General features: G+C 38.9%; 1 protein-coding gene across 2 annotated transcripts in view; it reads left to right on the top strand.

Moving 5' to 3' along the window:
• The window catches only part of FBXO11 (F-box protein 11), a 70,854-nt gene that overhangs the window by 31,768 nt on the left and 20,910 nt on the right, over positions 1-18,176 (top strand). The window contains exons 2-9 of one of the 2 annotated variants that reach the window (XM_054629133.2): positions 3,055-3,182; positions 3,300-3,381; positions 9,090-9,231; positions 10,471-10,600; positions 11,591-11,674; positions 11,763-11,895; positions 16,985-17,091; positions 17,182-17,293. In XM_054629133.2, the coding sequence (XP_054485108.1) occupies positions 3,055-3,182; positions 3,300-3,381; positions 9,090-9,231; positions 10,471-10,600; positions 11,591-11,674; positions 11,763-11,895; positions 16,985-17,091; positions 17,182-17,293 (918 nt within the window). Of the gene's footprint in view, positions 1-3,054; positions 3,183-3,299; positions 3,382-9,086; positions 9,232-10,470; positions 10,601-11,590; positions 11,675-11,762; positions 11,896-16,984; positions 17,092-17,181; positions 17,294-18,176 lie in introns of both variants that reach the window. The other variant, XM_054629132.2, reaches the window with a different exon arrangement.

Raw genomic sequence — 18,176 nt, 5'->3', positions numbered from 1 at the left:
TTTCAAAATAGAGCTGTGGCAGTCTGATTTAAGAGTTTTTTGCTCAGGGAAGGGCAGTGTGCAGTGTTGAAGAAGTATTATTTTGTGAGCAGCATCTCTCTGAAGGCTCCCAGTGTAGCTGCCTTAGTCTGCTCAGGGCTTTCAGGGAGCATCTGGAGGGCTAAAACCAAGCACCAAGGCTACTGCTCAAAGAGGTCACCCAAGGCCTTCAGGTTCCCTGGTACTGTTTCACTTGGCAGTAACTACACAGGCTGCATCTGGAAAAATAGGATCAGTTGTTAGTCCTGAAGTGTCAGAAATTCATGCAGAAGCCCCTCAGAAGTGTGGCAAAAACTGCTGGTGAGAGACATCACAGTACCCTTCCCTTGTCTTCCTTGGTGTTCAGATGGAAAAAGGAAGATTTTAATTCTTCTGGTGCCTGCTGGGAGTGTGTGCATATCCCTTATTGTCATCTGTGCTGGAAGAGCAATCTTTTAGTAGGACACACTGCAAGAATATGAATATATTTCTGTTCTGCTTAGCCAGTCCTTCAGTGTTTCAGCCAAACTGACCTTTCCTTCCGTTTTACCCCACAGGCTTCTGCTGTCTCTTTCCAGCAGTAATATTTCTCTCCTTTCTGGCCTCTATGGGTGGTGTTCTGAGGACCTGACTGGATTTTATCTCTGCCCTTTCCATCACCTACTGAGAGAACAAAATTCTCTGCTTTGCTTTCTATTTTTTCCCCCTGTTATTTTTGCTTATTATGCTGTTGCTGTATTTCATGTGGCAATTTTGAACCATTGTACTGACCATCCAGGGCTGGGGGAAAATCCCAGCTGTTCTGACAGTCATCTTGGGTCTTTAATGCAAAATAGGGGGGAGCAGGGGGAGCTTGAGACACCATGCTTGAAGTCCCCAGGTGGTTTCTGGGGGATATTAGTGACAGTAATCATAATTACTGTATCAAATCTAAAATAGAAACAAGGGCTGCAGAATCGATCCCTGCTGCAGTGTCTGAGTACATTTGGGTGTTTTGCTGTGGGGCTGGTGATGGTGCCTGAATTCCTGCTGGCAGGGCCTGCTTCACACCCACGGCTGCTTTTCTGCTCTGGTGTGCCAGGGAAGGCTGGGAGCTCTCCTGTAGCAGCTTCTGTCTGCTGCCTGCCTTGTTAATTGAGAGGGTGTTTTCCATCAGAAATGCAAGGAAACGGGTAAAACCGAGTGACTGAGCTGTGAGTGTGCACTGCGTCTGCTCTGAGGTCACTGCCCTCCCACAGGCAGTGATCCCCACGCTGGGCCAGGCATGCCTTCACAGGAAAATTCACTGCAGTTCATCTATCAGTGTTCTTTAGGCTTTTTGCAGAATTCATAAATACTTATCCTTCCTAGGTAGTGAAGTGATCAGATGTGAGGTGTACCTGGGAAGCAGCAGGCAGGGAGTGTGAGCCAGCTTCCAACTGAAGTTTTGGAGGTGGCTCTCTTTTAAAAAGTGGTGGGTCTTGATAGAAATTTCACAGTTCATTTCTGTCCTTAAGAGCTGTGCTGTTGGTGGTTCTTCCCAGATATGTGGTCTTGTGGCTGTGCTGAGCTGCACCAGCTGTTGGGCTGGCTGAAGGCTGATCATGGAGGTACTTGCAGGTTAATTTTCAGGTGGATTAATGAGCTGATGAAGCTCTCCTGTATTGCTCTGAGAGCCTGTGTGGAGGTGTCTGCATCACCAGTGAACTTCATCTTTGTACAGCTTCTGTCCTCTATTTGGATCTTGTGGCAGTGTTGTGATCTCTAATGGTTCATGGCAAGGTTGCCATTTATAAATATCTGCTAAGGAAGGGGAAAAACAGTTTGGGGTTTTGGTGGCTTTTTTTCACTGATGTAGCAGCTCAGGCTGCATGGTATGTATAATCCAATATAAGCACAATGTTTTGTAATTTATGATCAAAAACCCCAAACCAGAAACCCTTAGGAAAATCATGAGATTAAGATTTTGAAATGCTCATGAGTCACTTCAGAATTGCATTGCTTTGTTTTTCAAACAGACTGCTGTAGTATTGGGAGTTTTATTGGTGGCATATTGGGTTCTTTTTTGTGTTGTGTTGTTTTGGTTTTTTTTTACATTAGTCTCTTCAACCTAATGTATTCAGGAAAACTGCTGGCTCTGTGGCATTGCTTTTATGGCTATTATTTTCACATCTCATTTTGCCCAGCTTAAGAAGAAAAAGACAATTAAAATGGAAAGGAAATGCAGAATTGTTTTCTCACAGTTAAGCATCTGCAGAAAGTATATATTTTTCTTAAGTGGAGTTGGTTTAATTTATTTTCTAGATGCTTTTTGTTCTGGCCTTTTTAAAATTCTTGCAGCTTTATAATGTAATGTTAGTTATAGGGCATGCAGTGATGAGTAATTATTTCTTGCTTGTTTCAAGTATGTTCCATAAATATATGAACAGGGAAAATTGAAACTAATGAATCAAAGCCTTTAGAATTATACTCATGACACTTTCTGCACTTCTTTTTTAAAGGGCATGGAGAAAATATGCTCTTACTTTTTCAAGTGTAATTTAGGTGAAGAGAATGTATGTATTTAAAGCTACCTCCATTTTACAGAAGCTTTTGTGTGCTGGCCTAAGCTATTCCCAAAATGTTTGAGGAAAAGTCAGTCTTGAGTTTTGTACTAAGTGCTATGTTTACTAAAGGATTTCTTGATAACATTTAGTTAATAATTGACACTTCAGCGTTCCTCGTTCTGCTGATTGTGTTAGGTAAAAAATTTGAAGTAATGAGGTGATTGAGTTAGCATAGTGAATTAAATGCTTGCAGAGAAACCAAAAGTCTCGGTTTTTGCTTTTTGTTAAGCTTTGGTGTAGCTGCTGTGTGTGTATGGAGAAAGTACACATGAAGGAACTTAGATTTGTATGCTGTGATATTCTGACCTTTTTTTTTTTTTACTAGAAGTACTCTGCTCTCTAGCACTTCCTCCCCACCCTACTGATTATGTACTTGCTACTTTCTGTAGCATTTCCCTGGTATAAAGCAAAACTACAATTCCAATTATCAAATTTCTTTTTTTGTTTGCAGATGATGATGTACCTGCAGATATGGTTGCAGAAGAATCAGGTCCTGGTGCACAAAACAGCCCGTACCAACTTCGCAGAAAAACTCTTCTACCTAAAAGAACAGCTTGTCCTACGAAGAGCAGTATGGAGGTAACTTCTTTGTGTTTAATTGTACAGCAAGGGTTACTGTTTCAAGAATATGAAACTAGTTAGTATTTTTCTTAAGTTATCTAATGACTGCCCTAATTCTAATTTATTTTATTAAAGGGTGCCTCTACTTCAGCTACTGAAAACTTTGGTCACCGAGCAAAACGTGCTAGAGTATCTGGGAAATCCCAGGATTTATCAGGTAATAACTTTTGTGCAAAAAAAAGGGCAAGGGAGAAGGAGTTAGAGACATTTTAATGTCACACATTCTCCCACGCAGATTGTCCCTAAACTATTTTTCTGTTTATTCTCCAACTAAGAAACAGTAGTGGGGAAAAAATACCAAAACAAAACTCCAGGCTTGTTCTGATGTTCAAATTTGGTAGCATGGTTTTAATCAGAATTTTTTGATTCTGATCCTTTGTTCTGTCTGCTTCATTGCAGGTATGTTTTGGTTTGTTTTTTTATTCTCATAGTGCTGTGTAGTTGTACCTAAGCTGCTGCTAGGAGCAATAATACTGCAGTGCTTAATTACCATTTCTCATATTGATGGCATTGTTCCATTGCATTTTTAGGGGTAGTCTGGATATGTCACCATAGCACTTCATTGTGGAGAGAGGGAGAGACCTGGTGTGTTTGTAAATAAAAACCAGATATACCTGCATACATAATGTATGGAGGTTTTTGCACACATCTACAGTAAATGTACGTTGTATGATAAACACACATCTGGTACATGTGTATGTAACTGTATTGTGTGTATTTTATTTGTGTGCACACACTTTGCAGATGTATACAGGCATACACCCCCTTCTTGTTCTCTTTTCTGTGTAGTTTTTCAGTCTCTCTGCTTCTATTATTTTTTGTCTCCTGACACACTCTTCAGTTCCAGGAGATCTGCTGTCACTTTTGCCTGGAAAATCAACACCAGCGCTTGCCAACTCCCATCGATGTGGTTTCTCCTGCTTTTCTTGCTTCTGTTTTTTTTAGTCCATGTCTCCCTTAATATTGTGAATTAAAGCTGAGCAGCTGGCACAAGACTTTGGGTCTGTTTTCATGTCTTCTGTTGAGGTCTGCTCTTTCTGGCTTCTCATTTTCTCCATAGCATAGTTTGTTGTCCTTTTTTGTCCTTTTCCCCCTTTGTTTTATTCTCCCCCTCTTTGATCAACTCTCTAATTTCAGCAGCTGTTTAAGAACCATTTAACTTCAGATTTATATTTTTGAAATAGCCAGAACCAATTGGACATAACCCTGTGTTATTTTTCGTTGATTCATTTCCTGATTTGCTCTCTGGAGCTTTGTGCAGAATTGTCTTGTCACAGACTTTGTTTCTCTTGACATTTCTTAGGTTTTTCTTCCATTTCTTTCACTCTTTGCTGTGTTTGTCGTTGTGCTTTTACTCCCCATTTCTTTAGTGAAAGTGTGTAACTTTCCAACATGAATGACACTGATTTCCTGAGGAATTCTGCACGCTTTCACTGTGCATTCCATTTGTTAGATTCTTGAGCTCATGTGGGGATTGTGGAGGCTCCTCCAGCATGGAATTGACAGAGGAATCACTGTAAACAGTGATTTTACAATTTTACTTTTAAGAACATGTTCAAACCAGTTGCAATGTAAGAAAGGAGTGTCCTCCTCAAACCATTTTCTATTAATCTCTTTCCCAGTATGGGTGACAGTTATTTTTTATTCTCCCTGTTGAATTTCTCAGAGATTCCTCTAAATTTTTTTCAAATGTTGATTCTGGTGAGATTTATTTTAACACACAGTCCCCTTCACCTCATGTCTTTTTGTTGGCATAGGTAATGATAGCTATTGTAACTGAGTTGTGGGTGTGAGGCTTCTTGGATTGTCATGAGTGGTGACTGTGTATTGTCATCTGGGCTGTACACGTGTTTATTTTAGACCTGCAGATTAAATGATGGCAAGGGACTAGAAATACAGGAAGATTTCTTGGTGGAAAACTATTCCTTGTTGTACAGACTCTGAGTGGAGGAAAATTCAGTGAAGTTGAAAGGAGAAATGCCAGTCAACTAGAGTTTCCAACTGGAGTGGAGCCAGGAGTCGGAAAAACGTGTATTTTAATACAGATTTCAGAGTTAGTTCTGCTGGGAGTGCTGCTATTTTAAATTTCTCTTTTCACTGAACTATAGATTTGCAGTACATTCTGAGACTTGAGGTTACTGGCTCACACACTGATTGTTCTGTACACTAGGAACATGCATAAGTTTACAGAACTTACTGACTTTTTAAATTGATTTTTTTTCTTTTCCTATTGATTTCCTAGGATCCTTTCCCAAGAACAATACATGCTATGTTTCTGACATATTTCTGCTTCTTAAGAAGAAAAGATTTTTACTAAATACATCCCTGTGGAGCAAAAGAATTTGTCTCCATCTTCTCCACTAAAATGGACAAAAAAGGCAACCATATAAGACATAATTTACACTTTTGGATTCTTGGGATGGCATTCTTTGTCTTTGTACAAAGAAGGAAATTCACTTTCAGGCAGCTTTCCCTGCTCTTTGTCTTGGTATTACTTTGCTAGTCCCTATCAGCTAAATGATCAAAACTGAAACTGAATTAGCTTTGTGAATATCCTGTGGAAACTGAATGACATAACTAGTTGTGTTTCTAACTTTCAGATGTGCAGTATAGTAATACTTACTAAATTATAAATAGTTCAACTGTCAACTTGCAGTAGGGCAAAGATAAAGATTGATGATGACCTCTCACACTTCATTTTTATTTTTACTCTTACCTGGTTTTGACACTTATTTGGAAAACTGGTTGGGGTTCTTTTAATATGAGTATGCATTTTGTCCATTACCTTGACTTCATCAATAGGCATGAAAGTGTCAGGAGTAGGAACATATAAATGCTTCTGATCCAGTGGCCAGACAAGCCTTTTAAAACTGTTTTGGCTCATTTTTGTAAACTGAGAGGAAGAACACATTGATTACATCCTTGCTTTGACACATTACTAAAAGATATCCAGGATGTGAAGTGTGGATTTATAGAACAAAAGCATGTTGGTCTCTCTTGGATACAGAGAAGTCTTCACATTAAGAGGCAAATTAGCTTTTTCAAATTATACTGGAGAATTTCACCTGGTAATCACTGTATCAGTGATTTGAGTGGAGAAATCTTAAATCAACCCCTGCTTAATTGAGCAGAAGGGCAATTTAAATTAAATTGCTCACTTCTACAAGATTTTGAATAAAGCTGAGTGAGGATAGCAAACACCTGTAAAATCATCATCTTCATTTTGAATGCACTGCCTAGGTTTCCAAGTAAATGCAACTTGAAAAATTGCAGGGGCAAGAAGGTTAATTGAGGCTTTAAAACTTTTATTATTATTTTTATTTCAAGTGTTTTGACACTTTCTCAAAGTTGCTCCTTGTCCCTTGCAATAAGGAAACACATCTGGATTTCAATTTTGATTTTGAAATCGAGCATAGGGAAGAAAACAGGAGTATGAAGTTTGGAGCAGTGGGAAGGCACCGTGTTAATGAACTTCTCCATTCAATAAAAAATTATTCAAGGTCCTAACATAGATAAAGGAAGAAAAAAACCTGCAGTTTGTTTCTGGAAGTAACTGTATGCCTCAGGGATTTGTGTTAAAAGGAGAAGACAGGTCGTGGAAATCTTGGGAAGATTTATTGTTTTGCATCTGCAGTATAAGATTTCAGCTTTCAGTAAGGCAGTAGAAGACTACATCTAACTGGAAAGCTACCAGAAAAATATTAATTCAGAAGCAATGTCCAATTATCTTGTGATGCATTTCAAGAGTAATTAGGACTGTAGAACAAACTGCTCCTGCCTGTTTGACCCTTTATACTTCCAGTGGAAAAAAACCTTTTTAAAAACCATTGACAATTTTTTTTTAACCAGCATTGATAATGCATGTAACATTTTTTGGTGATATACAACCATGTTCCCTTACTGGCTGCTGTTAAGCTCTTCAGGCCCCCCCCAAGTGTTTCTTGAGCAGAAGGCCTTTCCAGACTACTTGCATTTTGTAAGTTTTACCAACTTACTGGATTCAGCCTGGCTCATAAGGCTTTGTTTTGTTTTGTTTTTTCTTGAATAAAAATAATTTTGTAGTCTGCCATCAATGCTGTTGCAGAAGTGAACTGTCTTGGCCAACTTCTGGATATTCATTCCTGTTTCTTTCCCTGTGCCCCATGCTAGCAGTTCTGTAGCTTGCAATGGACTAAAGCAAGGAGCTGATCATAAAAAATCTAGAGGAGGAATAGGATGCTGTGGGAGCAAATAGCTGTGGGCATGTGGAGTGGTGGCCATTACCACTTTGGCACAGCATAGATGTTTGTTAGATTGAAGTGGCACATACCTATAGTTGAGGGCTGTAAACTGTGATACTGCTGTGAGCAGCTGTCAACTGCATAAATACATCAATACATAAAGTGCATCTCTGGCATCTGAGATGAAATTGGCACTCTGGAATCACTAAGGGGACATTCATAAGATGGCACAATAAGGAACACTTTCAGGGAAGTTGCTGCAATCTAAGGAATATTTCAGAATTTCTTCTACGTGGTCTGATCAGAGGTGTAAGCATGACACCCTGGAAAAATCACTTCTGTCACAGTACACAGGTTCTGGTGATATGGTCTGCAGACCCCAGTTTAAGGTGGGGTAAAAAAGTCACAGTTTGGTGCCTGCAGTTTCTGTCTTCTCCATCTTACAGCTGAAAATAACATTTATTTGTGCTGTCTTGCCCAGGGGAATCCTGGGGCAGTTTGTTTTGTTTATATGTGAAATCTCACATGGATGTTATTTTTCAGAATGTTATTCCCTCATATTTAGTAGGTCATCTTCCTTAAGGTCACTTCAGTAGGCTTCTTGTAGTAGCCAAAATGACAGTCTTGTTGCTCCTTAGGCTCAGGTGCTAAGAAAATCTGATGTGGGGGGGCATTACATGATTACATGGATGTAGTTGTGCTGTGAATTTAGCAGGCACAAACTCTGAATGCCTTGCATACAAATGCTCTAAACTTTGGAAGCTGCTCTGTGTGGCTGTGCCTTTAGGATCATAGAGAGGATGCTGAAGGCATTAGCCAAAGAAGTGACCTTTGCAAGCAGAACTCACCTGCTCTGAGGGTTCCTCCCCAGGAGGGTCTGGTGACAGCACAAACTGCAGGCAGGGCTTTCCCAAAGGATCTGTTGTTTGTGGAGTGTCCATAGCAGGGTTTAACAAAGTGCACTCCTGTCTCCACACAATGGCATGGGAATGCAACTTTCTCCAGCCTCTCTGAAGAAATGCATCTGGCAAGACTAATACTTCTTCTGCTTTAGATTTTTCATTTTAAAAGGAGGAGCATAAATGGGAGTAAGGGGAAGGAGGAGACTTGGGAGTTATTGATGGCTGTTGATTTCCTACATCCCAGATGTCCTCTTTCCCTAATGTGTTCATTGTGGGAGAACAAGGAAGTCTTCCTAGTAGTTTTTCCAGAGAGTGACTATTTCTGATTAAATTCTTTTGTGTTTGAAAACATTTGCAGACATTTTGGCTTTGGGATTGCATTATTATTATTGTATAGATAATGTGGGTTAATTGAACCACAATGAAGCTAATAGCAGTGAGAAGCCAGCATTTCTGGAACATGCACAGTAGCCTGCTTAACATCTGCACTTCTTTGCAGAATGATTCCTCCAATAGAAAAGATGGAATAGGAAGTTTGGAATGAGGACTTGAAGTCTGTAACTTCAAGTTACAGATTTTTTGCCTTTGGTTTTAGAAGAAACAAGCTTTAAAAAAAGGCTGCCTTGAGATAATTGACATTTTAAAGGGGAACCTTTCAAGTGACAAGTTGCTAATCTTTTGGAGTCAGAATTTGAACTCAATAGTATGTCAATAACCTTGTATTGATTACTGTTTAATAGCAGCACCTGCAGAGCAGTATCTTCAGGAAAAGTTGCCAGATGAAGTGGTTCTAAAGATCTTCTCCTACCTGCTGGAGCAGGATCTCTGTAGAGCAGCTTGTGTGTGTAAACGCTTCAGTGAGCTGGCTAATGATCCAATTTTGTGGTAAGTGAAAAGCTATTCCTCATTATCTTGAGAAATACTAGATGTGCTGCTCAAGATGCCAGTACAATAGAAAAATTGAAATGCTGGTTACAATTAGTTGAAGGAAAACCAGTTGTATTTTATTATGTCTGATTTAGTTAAGCATTATTTTTGTATTATATGTATTAAACACTAAAACTTGACTCTCTGGAAGGGTAGATACTAGTTAAACAATGCCTGTTTTAAAAAAATCAATTCCTTCAGTTGCCATTCCTTCTTCCCCCTTTAACCTTTTTTAGGCTACTGTGGGGATTGTGTTACTTCACACAGAAGGAACAAAACATTTCTTCAACTTAGATGTGAGCTTTGTCTAGTGTTACTTAAATGGGGTTTTTGTTTGGTTTGAGTTTTGTTTGTTTTGTTTAATGGTTGGATACTTGGGTTGTTTTCTCATATGAGTCTGGTTTACTCCCGGGTTATTGAGAGTTTTAATAAATGGGAACTAAATTTGTACTTTTTTATAAGGGAAAAAACCAACATATTTCTTAAGCTGCTTTGATTTAAAAGTAAAGATTAAGACTAAAAGAAGAATAATAAAATAACATCACAGAACTAGCCTGTATTCCTGTCCTAAAGACAGCTTTGGGGATGTCTTGTCAGATGAATTACAACTTCTGTGATTCAGTGTCATCCTGTAAGTCTGGGCTTAGTATCAGCAGGCTCAGACACTGCAATTATTTGCATTCTGGCACTAATGAAAAGAATCCCACTGCTGTGTGCTGTTTTCTTCTTTTTAAACCACTGTAATTTGTTCACTGATGAACTCTTTGGAATACAGTGCATCACTTGTTCTCACTGAATGCATTTCTCAGCCTTTTTTTGGCAAGGTGAGGAAGAGGTGGTGGCATGCTTGGTCTTAAGTTTTGTTATACTTGTGCTACTAGTTTTTGTAAGTGTTAATGCTGTAGTTAATGTACAGTTTGATTCACAAATAGTGTATGTAACTGCTTAAGTTTCATAATGAAAATTGCATACTGAAAACTTCTTCTCTTGGCTTATAAAACACATACAAATTTTAGTCAGAAAAACACAAAAGTCAGTACAGCAAAAAAATTGGTTTTAAGTGGTAGGTGCTGATCTTGGTTTTATTCACAGTCACTGGCAAATTCTTCTCAGAAAAACCCCAGGTTTTAGCCTTTAGTTTTATATTAAAATGGAAGATTAAAAGGAAAATTAAAATTAATTTTCTCTTCTGCTCAGGAAAAGATTGTATATGGAAGTATTTGAGTACACTCGTCCAATGATGCATCCTGAACCTGGTAAATTTTATCAGATTAATCCAGAAGAATATGAGCATCCAAATCCCTGGAAAGAAAGCTTCCAGCAGCTGGTAACAGTTTTATTCATTTATATTCAAATTCATGGGTATTTATAAAAGTGAAAACACACACTTCTGAAATGTGGCTGACAAACAGTAATTACCTTGGGTTTAGACTTCAAAATCCTTGTGGTGTTGTGCAGTAGGGGGAATTCAGAAGTTATTTCCTGTTTTGAGGCACACTTTAGGGAGACACCACATGGTAAAGTGGAGTCCTTGAGTATCCAGATCTGCTGTTTTGGGTTTTGCATTACTGAAATTTTGTGTACAAGATTGTCATGGTCTGAGACTCACAGTGTGAAAGATGCTGTTGAATATCTTACTAAACCAATGTATATGGTGAACCAAACACATATACGTAATGCCACTTGGGCTAAATAGTGATTTACAGCTGGCCTGACTGGAGGCAAACAACTTTCCTCTAAGGAATGTGATTGCACCTCTAATCCAAAATTTCAAAGGTACTGAAGGAAAGGCTGGGCATGATCATAGGAAAACATAAGTAAAGGAAATAAACATCAATGTGAGTGTACCACACAATGCCATATGTTGTTGGTTAGTGAATTTCTGAAGTGCATTGAGGACAAATGCTTGACTTGGCTTCTTTTAGTACTCAATCACTAGTGAAGGTATGGGATTCTCTTTTCCTCACCATATGAATGCAGTTTTTTTGGCTAGCTGCTAGAGAATCAAGAGATGGAAGTAAGGACAGCTCTTGTGAAATGCTTCAGATGTATGAGGTTTTCAGTCAGGTTCAAGGCTTATGGCTGTGTAAGTAGTTGGACTCTTGGCTTAGTTGATCATTCTCTTAGGCTCAGACACTTTTTGGTGTTGCCATTTCAAATTGTGTGTCTAGAGTGGGAGGTCAGTATATGACCTTACTTTCTGGGACAAATTGATACCAGCAAATGGCTTGTTAATTAGGGAATTAGTGGATCTCCTGTCAGTGCATTCAGGCCCACCTGTCTGCAAGCTTCTCACAAACTCTCTTCCTTCTTTTAGTACAAAGGAGCACATGTAAAGCCAGGTTTTGCTGAACACTTCTACAGTAATCCTGCAAGATACAAAGGAAGAGAAAATATGCTGGTATGTTCATACAGCAGTTCTTAAAACTATTTATATATCTATGTAAATGGAAATGGACATTACTCTAAATCTGTTCCTTTTCTTCTAGTATTATGACACCATTGAGGATGCTCTTGGTGGAGTTCAAGAAGCTCATTTTGATGGACTTATCTTTGTTCACTCTGGTATATATACTGATGAATGGATATATATAGAATCTCCAATCACCATGATTGGTGCAGGTATGTAAACTGGGAGCATCACTGTCTCAAACTTGTGTTCATTACCATGATACTCAGGTATATTAAATATCCAGTATAAATGCCCATCTTCTTTCATCTGCCTAGCAAATAAGTAGTTTTTGTACAAGTATCACTAACTCAAAAGTAGCTGAGGCTTCAGACTGAAGTGCTGTTGTCTGCTTGCTAGTTCTCAGAATAACTTAAATTATCTTTTTATTTCATTATGAGAAAAAAATGGAATTTGTCAGAAAGCTTATTCAGTAATAGGACTGCAGTTGAAACTTTTACATTCATACATTCATATATATATAAAACCCCTCTCCAGAGTAGAAACCAGCAGTGACAACAAGCCCAAATTAGTATCTGTCCCATTTTCTTCAGTATCATAATTCCATCTTGAGGAAGGAAATGAGAGCATCCAGCAGAAAGATTCTAAGACTGGAGGTTCTTCCTCTGTTCTCTGCCAACTGTTCCTCTGAGCAGGAATCTTTATGGAGAAGGAAATAAGACTTGGAGAATAGGAAGGGTTTAGGAAGTTAATATAATATACCAGTCTGCCCATTGTGATACTTGTGGAGCTGCTTGCTTTTCGTGTCACTACTAGGAGCATGCCAATTCCCAGTAGTATGTCACTGGTGGGAATTCAGGCTGTATTACTGTCTGGTAGAGATTTTGGTTAAGGTGTCTCAGACCTCTTGCTCCTGTGGTGATCTAGAAGGGAATTACCTGCTGTTTTGTGGTTTTGAGAAGCTGTCTCTCTGGTGAGTTTGGTTTAATGGGTTGTGGGTTTTATCAAGGGTGGTGGGTTTGGGGTTTTTGTTTGTAAGGGTGGGGGTTTTTGTTTGCTTTGGTGGGTGTATTTCCTATGGATATGTTCTTTGTTTTGCAAAGTCTCTCTTTTTGGGTATTTAACTGTTCTCTATACCAACTGTTTTGTTCTTGAGTGTGACTGTTCTGGCACTTCTTGCCTGGGTTTTGCAGCCTTGGCAAGGAGAATGGTTTTGAGCAATGCAGGCAGATTGTTCCAGTGTTATTCTGAAAAATTGTCCCCACAGATCTGCAAGATGTGGCTGTGTTAGTATGAGAGTTTGTCAGTTTGTGACTGCATTTCTGGAGCTAACATTCTGAACATGCCCACTTACATTGCTTTGGTCTGTGTTGTGGAGAGCTTTTGGAGGACAAACTGGATTCCTTTTGGATGAGACTAAATTACAAGACATGTTCCTGGAATACTCTTACTGCCCTTCTGTAGCCAGTGTGTGTTCAGTCAGAGGGACCTGGGGAGGATAGTGCAGAGTCAGTCCCTTCTCCCCTCCCTTCCTGCAGCATGTGCTGGGGGTGCCTGATCCTCAGCTCTGGTTCCCTCTGTGGTACCACTCCTGTGTTAGGCTGCTGTGCTTGCTGATGGAGATGTGGCCACAGACAAATAACCCTTGGCTTCTGTTTCACAGAAGAGAGGATTACAGTAAAAATAGGGCAGGTCATATTCATGAAGTGTTTAAAATCCAGAGAAATTGGATCAGCACTGTCCTAAGATATAAAATTTCCCAGTCACTTCATGACACTTGAAATTATATCTTGAATATCTGGGTAAACTTCTGCATCTTCTCTGTCTCCTTTTAAGTTTTGAAAAGCCATCTGCTTTCCCTTCCTCTGGAATTAGCCTAAGTTATTCAGGAAAACAGTTATCTTAAGTACAGTCCTTTAAAAGCCAGGGATCTTTATTGTGTATTTTTGTAACAGAATAGCTGTCTTGGGGAACAAAACCTCCAAGAGGAATCCAGCAATGCTAGATGTATTTATATTTCAGTTTTTGGCATTGCTGACTTCACTTCCTCAGACTTTCTCTTCTGAATGGTGAGTGACATTGTAGAGAGAGTCAATTTTCATTTGACTGGAAAAGAAAACAAATTAAAGTGAACCGCTAAGCCTTGGAGAACTACCTCTTCTCTGTTCAGTCTGGCATGCTTTGCAGAATGGTGGGATTAAGGCAGCACCAAACCTCTCTGCATTTCTACTCAAATTTCTTTAATAGTTTATTCTTCTGGCTTCAGAAGAAGCACAACATTATTAGAAAGGCAGCTTAACATACCTTGAGCTTGGAAGAAGCTTCTGCTTCATCACATAAGCAAAATGTGCTTACAGAATAATGCCTTTTGTTTTTTGGTGGGTGGTTTTTTTGGGGGGGGGGGATGTTTTTTTTTGTTCTATTTAATTTTGGGGTTATTTCTTGCCCTAAATCTGAGGGAAAGAGTTGGTTCTAAGGGAAGGCTTTGGAAGTATTACTAGTACTCTGGCATATCTGAATTGCCAAGAAAGAAGCAAGAGAAGAGGTTCTGTAAGAAAATTGTCTCATCTGGTTCAGCAGACAGAAATACCTTTGGATTTTTAAAAAGGATTCTGTTTTTCAGGGTTGGAGAGGGGGGTGTTTGCTGCAGGAATAGGAGCCTTCTATGGAGTGTTCATCTCACTCAAGACACAAAATCTCCCAGTTGCTGAGTTTCAACAGTTGTACAGACGTGTCCTGATCTGAGAATCTTCACTTAATGTGTATTTTCAGAGCTACAGCTTTCGTTCGTTTTTTCCCTTCATTTTCCATTTGATTTAAATAATATGCAAGTAAATGAAAATGGATTATCAAAAGATCCTTCAGTCAAGAAAAAAAATTATTAAAGCCAATAGGAATGATTATTGTTATTTTAAGGTTGGAAAGATCTAAAATTGTAAGACAACTATTACAATTGTTTTAGTTTATATTGTAAAGTTTTTGGAATAAAAAAAACTTTACAATATAAAGGATATTGTTTTACTTTAGAGTGCAAGAGTACTTTCACATGCCTGAGTTCTTCTTCAAATGCCCATTCTGCATTTTGAATTGAAAGCTTTCTTTTGAACTGGTTTAGACCTTTGTGGTTTACATCTTGTAGACTGTAAGATCTAAAAGGGTATCTGGTTTTTGCTTGGTACAGCTGGACAGGGTCACAGTTCCTGTAGAAGGTAGTGATTTTTTGTCTTCTAATGCAAGGAAAAGGGAAATTGTTTTATTCCTTATGAGGAATTAACTAATTCTGAGGCAATATCCAGTTAATGTATATTTCTTTAGACAGTCCCTTACTGTAGGCTTTCTGTTCCATTATTTCTAAATGGTCTATCCATGGTCCTTAAGCTGAGCATGAATTCTGATCCTGGGGAACATGACTCCCTTAGGTTCCAGCAAACTGAATTCTTGGGAGCTGTGTTTTGCTTGATTACAAAATTTATGGTCATTTTCTTCCGTTTCCAATTCTAACACCGGTTTCTTTATTCTAAAGTGGCCTAAGCCAAAAGCTGAAATGGAGATATTTTCTGAATGATGATTTCACAAAGATTAAGCAGAATGTTGCAGAGAATTTCATTGGTGCATTTGGAATGAAACTAATGCTTAAGGAAGTCTTCACTATTTTCCTAGGGAGACCTAAGTGCAGTGATCTTACTAACTGGCCTGTTCCATGATGGGCATTCTGGGACCTTCCCAACTCGGAAGTTACTGCTTGTGTAGGAGCTCATGAGATGAGAGGAAGGTGTCTGTAGAGAACATGATCCGAGTGCTTTGCAAACAATTCCACAAATCTGTTTGATAGTGTTTCAGAGCATCCAATGTGCCATCTTTCTGTGCCACCCTGAAAGTTCTGATACTGATTGATGGCTCTCATATCCTCCTTGGGGCTCTGTTTATTTCCTGGGTTGGTTCACGTGCAGTACTGTGGTGCTGTTCCTTTCCGTGTGCTGAAACACACAGATTTGTTTATGCCACTGCATTTGCACCATGGTGAATATATAGAAATGCCACCAAACCACAGAAATATGTTTTGTATGATGACACAACTCCTCATCAAAGCCTCTTTTAGTTGTTATCTGGTACTAAGTGAATAGTGGTGTTAGAGGAGAGCCAGACTACCTTAAAATATTTGCAGCTCTGCAGTAATGAAAGCGGAGATTGAGCTTTCAGATAGTGAGAACAAGCTGGGTAATAATGTAAATGTTGCTTCATTCTGACTGACATCTTTCTGCCAGAGTGATAAAGAACAGGACATACTGCTTGTCTGTACTAATGTCAACAAACAAAAATCTGCTCATGAGGAATCCTGTGCATAGGCTTTTCAATGAAATACAGAATATAGGATAAATACCTGATCACATTTGTGTTATATTGGGAATGGTTTAAAATGCTATCAGATAAGTTATCTGCTATAGTATGTGAAACTTCCACCTTTATATTTGGTGTGTTGAGGGAGGGCTGCTTCTGGCTTGCATGTTTAATGTGCAGGTTTGAATCAGACAAATGATCTTGCTTGTGAATGAGCGTCATTGAATTTATTCCAGTGAGTGGCTGAGGTTAACTGGTGCTCCCTCTGCTGGCTTGTGCCATCCCCACGTAAACATCACCTGCCTTTGGATTAAGGGTAAAGAATTGAGCAGAGCCTCACTGGTAACACAGGAAATCAAATGGCACATTATAGCATTTTGCAAGTGAACCACTTCAGAACCTTTTGTACAGGCTGCCAGTAGTATAGTTCAATCTAATTCAATAAGTTGTTGTTTTTTTTTTTTTTTTTGATAAAGAGTAATGAGGATATCAATTCAAAACTCTGAATCCTACATTTGAGAAGTGTGGGGAGGTCACTTGTAGGTCATGAGTAGATTGGTAAATAGTGGTTCATGTCAGTGATGGAATGAATGTTTTTAGCATTAATAAAAGGGTTTGGAATACCAGAAGAAATCATACTTGGAGCAGATTTAAACTGCCTCTAGCCTGATATCCATGTCTAAGCTGTTCATTGTAAGTAGTAGTCAAAAACTAGCTGTGTAACAGGAGATTTTTCTCACAGTACTAGATATTACTAAATGGGTGGCACATTGTCTTAGTTAAAGACTAGTTTCTTCATTGTCTTTGAAGCTTCCTTTTTTAAGATCCTTTTGACAAGAGGACTATTTATGTGCCAACAATAGTGTTAATTTTCCTTTGTTGTTTCAAACAGAATTCTGTAAGTATTTTGAGGATTCTTTTTCAGCAGCATAAACTAAGACTTTTTAATTGTTCTCTTTGCAGCACCTGGAAAAGTAGCAGATAAAGTTATAATAGAAAACACTAGAGATTCCACCTTCGTTTTTATGGAGGGTTCTGAAGATGCCTATGTTGGATATATGACAATCAGGGTAAGAATCTCACCTGAAAGCAGATCTTTTAAAAAATTATTTTAATGTCTGAGCAGTTAAATACAACATTTCTGTTTTCTTCCTTTTCAGTTCAACCCTGATGACAAATCTGCTCAGCACCACAATGCACACCACTGCTTAGAGATTACCGTGAACTGCAGTCCAATTATAGATCACTGTATTATCCGAAGTACTTGTACAGGTTAGTGGGCTTTTTATTGTTTGAAGAAACACAACAAATTGAGTATGATTACAATTGGCATATCTTTATTTTTTGATGCAGGTATTCAATACAGGTCTGCAAGCCTTAATTGCCTTGGAGCATCACTGTTAGAGTGACTTCTTTGTGTCCAAAACCTCTGTGATAATGTGTACTTGGTTTTCTGTTAGAATCTGTTTGGACTCGTTGGACAGTTGGTTTGAAATTGAGAAGTGACAGTTGAATAAACATACCTGGGTTTGGTGTATAGTTGTAGCTGGCAGGATGGGGCATTTGAAAGGGTTACACAAGGGAGTTGTTCATTGGGTTTGTTCTGATGTTCAGTACTGGGATCAATGGCATTAAACAGTCACAAGATGTAACTGCTGAGCTCAGCTCACCCTGAGTGGAATGATTTGACATGTTCAGAGGATGAGTAGTAGCTCTACAGGCAGAAGTGTTGAAAGACTCATTTTGCTGTCAGAGACAATGAGGAATTTATACCAGCTGATTTGGGAAAAATCAGTGGTTTAGGTTGAGGAAAGAAGGAGTCAGTGTCAGGGAGTGAGGAGCTGGATGGCAGTTTAGTCACCAGCAGGAAGACATGGCAGTTTCTAATCACTGGACACAAGATATGGCAAGTTGAACATCTTTGAACACAGCCAGATGGAGTGGAGTTGGAGTGTGAGAAAGAAGAGGTTCAGGAGAATTAAGATACTGAGTCTTCGTGTGGAAATGGCCATGTGAACTTCCCCAAGGTCAGCTAGAGAGAGGGAATGGATCTGTGCAGCAGGCTGTGCATGGAGGTTGATCAGCTCACCATAAAGGAAAGGAAAAAGAAAAGAGTTCTTCCAACTAGATATAAAAACTCCATTTTTCTGGTACT

Source organism: Agelaius phoeniceus, chromosome 3 (assembly GCF_051311805.1).
Source record: "Agelaius phoeniceus isolate bAgePho1 chromosome 3, bAgePho1.hap1, whole genome shotgun sequence".
In the NCBI taxonomy this organism is placed as follows: domain Eukaryota; kingdom Metazoa; phylum Chordata; class Aves; order Passeriformes; family Icteridae; genus Agelaius; species Agelaius phoeniceus.
The sequence above is the reverse complement of the archived record's forward strand: the minus strand, read 5'-3'. Positions and strand labels throughout refer to the sequence as shown.